At 37.4% G+C, this 12,433-nt stretch overlaps 1 protein-coding gene across 1 annotated transcript; it reads right to left on the reverse strand.

The window, feature by feature from the left end:
* Positions 1 to 2,029: 2,029 nt before the first annotated feature.
* On the reverse strand, positions 2,030 to 7,848 carry LOC108040082 (protein gooseberry-neuro). The gene is made up of 3 exons (XM_017117322.2): positions 7,276 to 7,848; positions 3,192 to 3,397; positions 2,030 to 2,566 (listed from the first exon to the last, which is right to left on the reverse strand). Exons 1-3 carry the CDS (start codon positions 7,550 to 7,552, stop codon positions 2,228 to 2,230), a joined length of 822 nt encoding a protein of 273 aa, XP_016972811.1. The 5' UTR covers positions 7,553 to 7,848; the 3' UTR covers positions 2,030 to 2,227.
* Between the last annotated feature and the right edge of the window lie 4,585 nt (positions 7,849 to 12,433).

Genomic DNA, 12,433 nt, shown 5'->3' on the forward strand with positions numbered 1-12,433 from the left:
TAAATCTATTAATTAAAAAATAACAAATTTTGCATGTAAATTGTTTTACATTAATTTAAAGCAGTTAATTAGGTTTGGACCAACTTTATACAGGAGTGATTAACTACAAATATAGTATCAATGGTATGTAGATTAATTTTATTTTTGTTTGTAGTATTTTATGGCTTTAAATGATTATATTTTCTTTAATTTGTTTTCAGCTCCACTTTGCAAATGAAAGAATGTCCATGAATAATATAAACTGTCCAATTCAGACGGTTTCTCTTCAGGTGAGCACTCCAACATGCTTTCAAAAGGGGAATACACCGTCGCATAACTCACCTTTTAACTCGCATAAGGACTTCGTTTGCTCTGGCATTTCCGTTTGCCATTTGATTTGACAGGACTTCGCATGTGTGTGTCTGTTGTTGCTTGGCCCATAAATTTGTATTTCCCTTTCGAGGAGGACTTCTGCAACATGTTCGCCTGTCAGCAAAATGTCGTCCTTCTCCCGGCAAACAATTTGCCGCATCGCAAAAAGGGACAAAACGCATTTTTTCATCGCTGCCGTTCTGCTTTTCAAACATTATTGCAATTTCGTAAATATTGTAAAAATGTTTTACGCTCGGAGCGCCAACGCTTTATGCAAATTAGCTGCACAAACCGTTCCACATTCCGAATGTTAATTTGCATTTCGCATTTCGTCCTGCTGCTCAGTTTGCTCCCAGCTTGTTTGGCTCTGTCATGTTTGGCCTGCGGATAAAAGGGAATTTTTATTTGCATTTAAATATATTACATACTTGTTAACCTCCTCCTGCTTCTAGAGTGGATCCGGATATATCTAGGAGCTGGGAGCTGGGAGCTGGGAGCTAGGATCTGTTATCTGGCATCAAGGGATGTTCTTTTGCGGCTCTATTCCTTGACTTTTGGGAATGCGTTTGAGTGCAATGCACATTCTATTGTGCTTCGAACGGCAATCTGTACTTTTAATTGCCCTGGAAAACCGAGATTTCCACAATCTTAATCCACTTTGATTGCGGCTTCGCTTTGCCAACGTTTGCGGCTAGGCAAAAGTTTTCCCTCACTGTTTGCTTTCGAGTGTTTGTGTGCCTCGCTCGCTCGTTTGTTTATTTGTTTTGACTTTAATTAAGTTTTATTATACAAATTAACACATGCGGGTGAAAAAACACATACTCGTAGATGGAAGCGCCCTAGCTGGTGTGCTTTGGTGTGGGCATATGAATTTTTAATTAAATCATATTACTAAGTCAATAATTAAATAAGCCATGTCAAATTCATACGCCAGTGACAGTTTAATAAATGGAAAACTTTAGCATATTGAGGAGGAGCTAATTGATTTTGGCTCACAAGATGAAGAATTCAATCAAAACTGTTTTCTATCGAAGGATGAGATAAAGTCGCAAAAGGTGTAAACCTAATTACAAGTAAGCATTGGCATAGGTATGTATGTACAAGTTGTAAGGTAATCAAAATAATTAGAAATTCTAGGTTAACACAAACTGTTAACAGCCATATGCAAGATATATTCATCCGCATTTTATTAGATTTGTATGTCATAACATTAGATAATTTAGTTTCAGAACTTGTTCAACTTCAAAATACAAACGACTCACAGTTTTAGATTTTTATGAAAGCATATCGAAAACGAGTCATTACCATGGTTATAAATCCATTCAACAATAAACAAATTTACTATAAATCATCAAATTCACATAATACATCTTTATTATTCCCTTTTTCCCAATTCAAACTTAAACCTCCGATAATATCTTATATCCAAGATATATTTATCCGCATTTTCTAAGATTTGTATGTCATAACATTAGATAATTTAGTTTTAGAATTTGTTCACATATGAACCCTTCAAAGTACAAGGATGTGAGTCGTTTTTATGAAAGCAGATAGAAAACGAGTCATAACCAGGGTTATAAAACCATTCAACCACAAACAAATTTACTATAAATCATAAAATTCACATAATACGTCTTTAATATTCCCTTTTTCCCAATTTAAACATAAACTCCTGATATTATCTTAGAAAATGTTATTTATTGGGAGCTTCCTTCAGTGCGTCACATGTGGCGCCGTGTCGTATAAATATAAATATTAGTCAGGTAGGCGAATAGGTTAGTCTTAATACATTTTTAAGCATTAATGCAATTTGGCTAATTGAAATACATATGCATGAAGCAACCTCGTGGGGCCCATTAAAAGCTAGCCGTCGTCATCAGAGCGGCGGATAGGCGTTCTTCGCGTAGTTGGCTGCCACACAGTAGTTCGTGGCCGCTCCGAAGAAGGAGCACACTCCGCTGTTGGTGGCAGGATTCGTTCCGAATCCTCCATAGCAGTTCGTATAGTTCTGGCACGAGCGCAGTTCCAGGGGCCCAAAGTTCAGGGCATACGCCCCGGGGGGCGGTGGAGGCGGTGGGTGTGGCAGATTCGCATATTTGTGCATATTATTGCTAATGGGCGCCGGCACCAGCTGCGGAGCTGTATCCAACAGAGGCCTCGAGCCCACGCTCCTCTCATTCCGCCGAAATTTAGCACGCCGATTCTGAAACCAGACCTGAAACATGCGTCCAAGTAATTGATAGAGGAATTAGCTTTATTGGAATGGATTGGCTATTGGGTGGCTAACATAACTATGCGAGTAGCGGCTAATTTCGAAAATGAGCTTGTGCAATAAGCATGAGATTAACTGGAATTTCGTCAGATCGGTGGATTTATGACTGCATCATTTAAAGTTACTTTTTGGTATTTAAAAATGTATTTAGTCAGAATTAAAGAATTATCTACTTTTAATTGAAAAAGCAGGATGTTGTTTCTCTTGTAAATATTTCATTTTTGGCAGAGACAATAATAATCATCAAATTGCTGAGCTTAAAACAATGGATTGCACAGGAAAGCCATGTTTTTCTCTACTGTTACTTGTAAAAATAAATATAAATAAGATTTATCAATCCAAACAAAAGCCCTAAAAGCAAAACAAAGCATTATTGGCATTCACTTGTGAAATTTACCAATGTAAAATGCCAGATGAGCGAAATAATTCAGTTTTACAAAATAAACAACATGGAAAGCCAAAGAATAAATAAGTGGGTGCTAACACTTTAATTAATTTGCCTGTGTTGTATGTTTAAAAAAAACCAAGGCAATACATTGTTTGAAGAATGATATTATTAATAACTCACCTGAACTCTTGCCTCGCTCAGATGCACCTTGGTGGCCAGCTCCTCGCGGACGAAGGCATCCGGGTAGTGGGTCCGTTCGAAGACCTTCTCCAAGGCCGTCAGCTGGGCGGAGCTGAAGGTGGTGCGATTGCGGCGCGGCTTCCTCGAGTGGCCCACTGGGAGACTTCCGGAGCAGCCAGCTCCACCACTTCCTCCGCCAGTGGTGCCTGCAATCAGGGAGCCATTAAATTGGGAATTTTCACTTTTACTTTTGGGTTTTAGCCTGCGGGAGTGAATGCAAAATCTCTTTGACGGACAGTGACTGGAAAAGGGGGGACCCGCTCGTAAATAATCGATAAGAGCCAACGGATATCAATTAATTTGGCAGCCAGCTAGGAAATTTCTTTACTTTTATGGGTTATTGGGAGCACATAAAATTTTGCATTCCGTTTGATCCTTCGGTTGGGGTTCGAAGGTGTGGTGAGGGGAAGGGTCGTAAACAAATGGCATGAGCCATAAAATATCTTTTGACGACATCGGTGGACAGCTGTCTACTAATTTCGTCGCCCAACAAACATGAGCTAACACATTTACGATCTATTAATTAAAGTGAAATTGTGACATTAAGCGGCCATAAGCGAGCTCTTTGTCTCTGGCTGCCGTTAATTGATTTTCATAGAATTTGCTTTGGAAATCGTTTTACAAAAGACTAAACGAATTTTCCTTGAATTTTTCTATTTTGGAGATAATTGGAGAAGATCCATGACTTAAGTTAACAGTAGAAGGAAACTTAAATACTTCCCCTAAGAATTCTATAATTCATATAATCAAGCTTGAAGACATTGCTTTTTAAAACTAAATACAAATTTATATACTAATACTCTAAAAAAACAAATATAATTAAATTTAGTTTAATGTTAAAACTATAATGTTCATACAATATTTAAATTTATTAACTTTTAAAGCAAAAGGTAAGCATGTCTTACTTTTACTTACGGTATTAAAAGTTCCTAATCTAAAAATTTTTTAATCAATATTATGTATTTCCTAAACAAAGTCGTAGGAAGAGATTTCCAAGAGATTTCGAATATTTTTTTGATTTTGTATTCTTTTGTTTTTTACGTTTGTAAGCCATTTCGTAATTTAAATCTATAAACGTTTTAATTGAAGACTTTTCACTCTTTTTTGTTTCCTATTTCCGAGATGTATCGATAAATTGCCCCTGATATCTCCGGCATCCAGCTTGTTGGAAATTCTTGGTTCAGCTTCAGGGTGGCCATTGCCGTGACTATCCCTATCAACATCAGATATTTTCCTACCCACGCCATTTGTCTCAATTTGTCAGCCAAGCTGTCCACGGAGTTGGGAACTGCATCGTAGATCAGCTCTGAGTACTCCGAATACATACGGAAAAAATGGGAGACCAGAGCAACTGCATCGGCAACCGATGTCCCCGGGGATTGGGGAGGGCGCTTAGGGAGTGAGTGAAGGGAAGATCTTTAATTTGAATTGCCAACGAGCGATAAAAAACAGTTGCGGCTTAATAAAAAACCAACAAATCGAAAGGGAAACCTCAATCAGATTTGTTCATCGGCAACAGCAAGGGGTGAAGATTGGCCAAGGAGATACACTGGGGAAAACGTTTTTAATGACTAAAACATGTTTCGAAAAAGATTATTTATTATACATTTAATAGTAAGAGTTGATCAAGCAAGTTTTGAAACAGTTTTGATAAAAAAAAAATTAATAATTATTACAAATGAATATCATTTCAATAAGGAGTCATAGCTTAAATCTAAAAAATCTCTTGCTCATCAAATATTATTACAAGTATGAATAAATTAAATAAGAGGATAGATTTTGAAAAAGTCAGTGAGTCGGAATAATTAATTGCTTAAAAATTTAAAATCTAGAAAATTGTCAAAAAAAATGATTTAATGTTTTGTAAAATTTTTCTATTTATTTTAGTTAGATTTTTTAGGAATTATTACATAACGATCAGCATTGAAATTTGGTGGAGTAAAATGTTTTTCTCAGTGCTAGGATGCAACCGGCACATGTTACAATCCAATCGAGCGACGAAAATAAACGAGGGAGGGCAAGGGAATGGAGTGCGTGCTGTGTCTGGGACTGGTTACAGTGGGACTGGCGTTTTATATGCTCCACTTGGAAATTATAGTCGTGGTAGCTACTCGCTACCTCGGATGCTTCAAAGGCATGCGGCCACTGAGGGAATATCATGTCAGCTTTGATTACGTTTTGTCATGTTGACAATGTTGAAGTGTTGTCGGCTCGGAAATGTTTCCTCTGCCACACAAAAAATAAAAGAAACAAAAAAACTAGCAACCGGGAGCGAGAAAAGAAAAACTTTATGCGAACTGGTTACGAATTGTTAGAGTTCTTTTACGAGTTTCGTGAGATTTTCGTTTTCGGCTAGGATTTCGCTTCAAATTAAGCTGAAGCTGACAGCCAGTAGCAATATGTTGACAGTTTCCTCTGGAAAACTGGTGGCAAGGAGGGGTTAAGCCGCAACCGCAACAGGAAAAATGCACGGAGATGACATTGCACCGGGATCGGCAGAAATGAGCGAATGTCGCCCACATCTGGCACCTAATTGTCATCCATGAATTGCGCCACACATTTATATCTTATCCCATTCCATCCCAAATATACCCATTTGTGTATGCATGTGTAAGGATATAGCTACGATTATGCAGTTGTGCGAATAACGCCATAAATTCTCTTGGCTCGCATTTCATATGAATCTATCATTTATGAATTAGGCCAGAGCCGCCCAAAGTCTTAGTTTTGAATATATATGTACGAGTCTATCTACCTTAACTCCTTTGGCATTACGCATTCTGTTGAGAACATCTGGTTATTATGCCAATTAAGAGGCTTTTAAAGTTAAATGAACCAAAGTGTCACTCTGATTAAAGCTATTTTAAATCTAAGCCACACTTAACATTTAAGATATTAAATCTAGTATAGCAGAGCAGGACGCGTTTATACTCAGCTCTAAGTGAAAATTGAATCGCATTTATTGTGATATTAAGGAGAATGTAGAATTTGAGAAGGACATTGATTTATTTTGTTTCTTAACCATAAACATTTTGTAGTTGAAAAATGTAAGCTTCACTTTACTTTTAGGCTAAAGCTTTTCTCACATTCCTATTTAAATAATTATGTATACAATAATTTTTCAAAAAAAATTCCGAAGACTTTGAACAGTAATGCCGACATTCGGTTAATTCCTTGACGCCGCCTGAATAATTTACAAACTTTTCTGTTTGCCAGGCTTACCGACTTCTAAAAACCATACCAACACTGATTCTCACTTTATAGAATTACACAAAGCTAAAAACCTTCTAAGTTGACCATTAATGTATTCTTGACAAATATAATTTTCTTACTTAAAATTAAAGTGGAACATATGTAATTGAATAACCGGTAGAAAACGGTGCTGTCGTTAAAAAATTAAGATTTTAGGAACAAAAGAGGAAAGAAATGGTATTTGACGTATATGTAGACATTTTCTTTCTGTTTTTAACTTTTTGTTTCCTGGAGACAAACTAGATAAACTATATTTCTCTTGTGCTGTCGTTAAAAAATTAAGATTTTAGGAACAAAAGAGGAAAGAAATGGTATTTGACGTATATGTAGACATTTTCTTTCTGTTTTTAACTTTTTGTTTCCTGGAGACAAACTATTGCTCTTATAATTTCCACCAATAAAACAACGGTCCTATCGAATATGAAATATAACGTTTATGAGCGATACTGGTTGGTATGCAATGAGAGATTATTGAAACATAAAGAGGAAGAAAATGGAATTGGACATATGTATATACATTTTTTTCTGTTTTGAACTTTCTTTTTTCCTGGAGACAAACTGGCGATAAAACAAGGTTTCTATCGAATATGAAATATTACGTTTATGAGCGATGCTGGTGGTATGTAGTGATTTGTACTTTATGGTGTTTTAAGCTTGCTTCTATTTTACCAAAGCAGTGCCATTTAATTATGATAATTTTGTTTAAAGTAAAATGTTGCACAGCTTAATTAATTTAATTTAAATTTTGGCTTATTTTACACTATGAACTCACCGTAATTGTTATTGAGTTCCATGGAAAGTTTGCCCTTGGTATAAGCGTCGTGCTTGATTTCCATGATATTGTCTACCGAAAATCTGTGCATTTTGTCCAGATCTCGGGCACTGCCCTCCCGATCGTTCAGTTTATTCTCCGACTCAAGATTTTGCGACTGATGTGCTGGATATACCTCGCCGGAAACTGTGATAGAGTGCGATCCCGTCGGTCCGTAGTAGAAATTCGCCGGATTGCCGACGGGCAGCGAATGCAATTGCTGCTGGTAGTTTAACATGTCTAGCAAATCAATTGCGAAATTGGAATTTAAGGTTGAACTGTTGTCGTTGGCCTTTTATCAATTTACTAAAACACTTTCGACTAATTTGGGATCGCGATCGCGAGACAATGCAACAGATTTTTAATTTCGAACTCAGTTCTTTATTTGTGCGATTGATTGAATTAATTTGTGTTCTCTTCGCCTGCCACGACTGGGGGCATCCTGTGCGAACTTGGTAATTGGATTAGCTCACAACACATAAACGAGTTAATTACGATAATTGTCGCGACGATACTAAACCGTGCCAAAGTCGTGTGCCCACTGAAATTAGCCTCAAAATCGAAAGAGTGCGCCCTGCCTTCGTCGTCGAGAGATCCCATCCCCAGAATCGAATCCGAAACATATGTCTCACCGAGATCGCCGCGATTCTAGCGATGCGCCTAATTATAGCCAACCGATCTTCCATTGGCTGATGATCTTCTGGTCTGCTCTCTTCGAATGCGTGGCCGACATTTTGGGGGCGTTCCTCTCGAGTGGCTGGAAAATGCTTGAAATACGAGGTGAAAAGTATCAACAAGTTTTGAGCATTTAAGTAGCAATAAATACCAATTAGCCAGAGGGTTTGCTCTCCGGTTCACATTGTCCTGCCTGTCAACACAGGCCATGTGTCTTTGTTGCCGTCGTCCTGATTCGGTGCCCCCATTTCGCAGGATGTTCAGTGCATCTGAAGTAGTTTCGGGCAACATCGGGGCATAAATCTTGGCACGCACAGTGTTTGTCATCCTTCTGAGCTAATTTCCATAACCACAACATGTTGTTCATTTTCCCAGCAAAGTGGAGCGATGGAAATCGGAAGGCTGGGCGGAACTGGTTAGTTAAGTGCATGTTTCTGGATCCTTGACGTCGTGCAGCTGTGTTTAACTTTACCTTAGAAGGTGTTTCCCTATTGTTGTCCTTAGACAATATGTTTTACATAACATTATATAGACGGACTGTCGATTGGCAACAGGGTCACTCATCATAATTAAAAATCTTATTTAATTTTTAATTTAATGTAACACCTTTCTCGGTGTATATTGCAAAGTATCTGTATACGTATCTTTTTGATTTCACGTTATACCTTAATAACCATAAATTTGTTTATGAATTAAAGATTACGAGCTTCTGGAAATAGACACCCGACGCCAGTGACCTCCTTTCGTTTTCAGATTTGTTGTCCAAACTTTCTGACTTAAATCCGAACTGTTCCTGACGTTCAACTATGGGAACCCACATCAAGGCCTTCCTCGGACTTAACTATTCGCAACTATCCCCCGAGAGAGGACTTCCGCTCATTAGTTGTCCCCTGCAAAGCTCGCTATTAATATTCTAATATTCTCCTGTTGGCAAAGGAGCAGCTTGACGGGAATGCCGGCTTACATACATTTTCCCTTCCAAATTGAGCTGTCACAAAAGTTTATCCAAACTACTTGACACTTCGCTGCCGGTTTTTGGCTACGCTTTTCCACCTGCAAGGGAGCAGCCTCGTCCGGCTCGCTTCTAGTAAATTATCTCACGTTTTCGTGTGCGAAAAGTTCTTGAGGAATGTTGCGGTGTGTATTTTTAATAAAACTTCAAAGTTTCCTACTTGCCACGCTTTACTATGTCTCGCAAACGTTTTTCTTCCCTAGCTCAATTTTCTTTCGTTTTCGGGCTTGCTCTGTTTTATTTTATTTTTTCAACTCTTGGAATTCTTTGTCACGAAACATTTCTCGCGTGCGGCTGCTGGTGATGTTGCTAGTGTTTTGTGGGTGTTATCCATGTAATATGGTTACCCAAACAAACTTTAGCCGGGAAATTCTTCTGGCAAGTCAGAATTCGTGGAGACAGTTTTAATGCTGTCAGATAGCAGCAAAGTAAGTAAACTTGTCAGGCTCCTCGGCGGGGTAAAAGTAGAGAATATATCGAATATTATGTGGAATTCTAACAGGATAAATATGCGCAGGTAATGTCGATTACGCTGTCAAAAGTATGCATTGAATACATAATGGTTTCGGATGGGTTTGCGATGGCTGTTTATGGAATAAAGTCTTCGGAATTTTTCCTGAGACGTGCACACACTTTTTTATCATTTTATACGCATTGGTATTTTTTTTCAGTTAAAGTAAAATGTAATAAATTAATCAATTTCTAACTAATATTTAATTTTGATTTTTTTTACCTTGAAAAAAAACGATTTCTTTAAGTCGATAAAAATGTGAACAATAAAATTAAAACAAGAAATTCCTTCTTTCTTCCTTTTACAAAAAAATCGGGTTTCCGCAGATATACAACTCATCAATCGTGAAGTTTACTACCTTTATCAAAAGCTCTTTAAAATTATTATTGTTGTACATTAAATGTAAAAGATTCTAAGCCTGTTCGTTTCCAGGAAATCATCAATCCAAAATTCCGGAACGTGAGATGCGCAATACATCAATCCTTTACAGTCGGTAAACCAGTTTGACAGTTTTTCTAGTTTCCCGCACACATTTAATAATTTCAATTTCCTTTAAGGAACTCAAAAGCGGGGATTTGGCCAAGTTCCTTTGAAGTTCATGTTGTTTGTCAAGAAAATGAATTTCACTTGACGGCGATTATGTGGCAAGCATTTAAACGGTTTTCGTTCAATTTGTTGCTACTGCCGTAGCTTTCGCGAAAGTTTTGTAAAACATTTCCGATGTTTCAGAATATTACCGAACCGGGGCGGAACCGCAACAGAAGAACCTGCAACAGTAGCAGCTCCATCGCAGGAACCCATCACGAGCCCCTCGTCTACTTCTAAGCCCAAAATGCCAAACACGAATGGCACACGCTCCCTGACAGCGGCAAAATCGAGGGAGAGGGCGCAAAAGTTTTGCCTAAATCACTTAACAGAAAACAAGTGTTGGCATGTGCCCTCCATCCCGCCGGACTTCCTGCCCCTTTTGGAGCGGTACCTCGGAGTCGGTCTCTTCCCCTCCACCGAGCAGAAATATCGCAAAAGTTGCAATGGAAACTTTGGGCATACCCATTAGAAACCCTGGAAATCAGGATAAACTAGAATGGAACAAGTGATTAAGATTCCGTAAAACCAAGACACTATTAAAATGTTTTTTAAAGTGTTTAAAAATGTTTTTGAACTCAGTTTTGTGCAACATGCTGTGTACACATTTTAGCTTGTTGTATTATATTTTAAGTAGTCAATAATAACAAACATTTTAATTTATAAGTAATTTTAAATTTGGGTATGACATATATTATAATTTAAAGTTAGCTTATACTTTATTAACTTAAAATTTTTAGAATCCAGATGAATATTACTTTTACGTATTGTAATTTTGAAATTCCATTATTTTTAATTCACTGAAAATTGAAAAGTTGAGGTATACAAAAATAAACGAAATTTAACTTGGTTAAACAATTTAATAGGTATTAAAGATCCTTACCTTTGTTTTAGATCTTTGTAAGTCTGACTTGATGTTGGGTTGTGTAAGAATCAGGCAGCACAACAAAGTTGACGGCAAATGAAATATAATAACAAGAAATAAACGGAAGCATCAGGCTCGGCAACTTAGCTGCCCGACCACGCCCACTTCCATCTGCTCCCGATTTTGGGGCAGTGCGTAAACAGAAAATCAATTATACACTGCATACATATAGAGGAAGGTTGACAGGCGCCCTCTGGCGGCTTGCAGCTGTCAATAGGACAGGTCAAAAAAAGGTGTATAAAATTGGTTAAGACTGCTTTAATACCTAATATAAAATTTTAAATGGTGGTATGTTTAAAACAGCTTTAATATACTTATGACTCCCATATACAAATTTACATTTAGCTTAACATAATACAATAAAACGAATTTTATTATGTATTGTAATATTTTTTAATTTGATGGAATAAGTATATATATATAAACAACCCACTCTTTTATATAACCAGTATTATAGAACTTAAAAATTTGATTCTAAACAATTAAATATATTCAAATTGTATTGACAGAGCTAGATACAATTTGAATATATTTAATTGTTTATAATCATATTTTTAAAACTATAATACTGGTTATATTAAATATTTAATCAATTAAATACTAGTTGCATGTTTATAAGACATAATAAACCATTTTACAAGCAAAGTGGCCTACAAGACCAACGCACTCGCCCTGTTAACGGGGTAAGGTATAGGAAAAAAGGGGGATTTACATTAATTACGGCACGCAAAAGCTTCTTGACTTTTATTGTGACATAGGCCTGGTAACTTACCCACCGGCCTCTTTCTTTTCCATATATAAAACGCATGAATATTTTATACTTCCCAGTTGCCTGGTCGAAACGGGTGGCAGCAGTTTTAAAAGCCACGTTAAGAGACTTTCCGCCTCTGCTCCTTTCGCTTTGGACCTTCTTCCTGCCCAGATGTCCATTTAGACACACACACACACACTGCGAGCTGAGTCAGTCGTCGCACTTTTCGGCTGGCCAGCATCAATTTGTCAAAGCTTTGACCGAAGCGAAAATGTTGAGGCATTTTCGATTTTTCCTCCTTGTTTGCCTCTCAAATGGTTTGCATAATTTATGCATTTTTTATGCCAAACATTTCAGTTTTGCTGAGTCGCAACGAAGTCGAGTCTCGAGTCTAAACTCATCCATTTAATATTTATCCAGCAGAGATTGAAAGGGATTAGAGTCTTGCGTATGGATTGCCAATTTTTATTTCTCCTACTATACTCGATCATTCCACTATCCACACCCTAATGAATTTTAATTCATGTTTTTTCAAACACCATGGCTGCCTGAAAGCCCCTGGGTCCATATCATATTGATTCACGGGAATTGGAATTTTTCATGCCATGTCGACACGCAAGAGCATCAGTAACAGCATCAACAAATCCCAACCGCAGAACA

The sequence above is a fragment of the Drosophila rhopaloa genome, unplaced genomic scaffold (genome assembly GCF_018152115.1).
Source record: "Drosophila rhopaloa isolate 14029-0021.01 unplaced genomic scaffold, ASM1815211v1 contig_115, whole genome shotgun sequence".
Taxonomy (NCBI): Eukaryota; Metazoa; Arthropoda; class Insecta; order Diptera; family Drosophilidae; genus Drosophila; species Drosophila rhopaloa.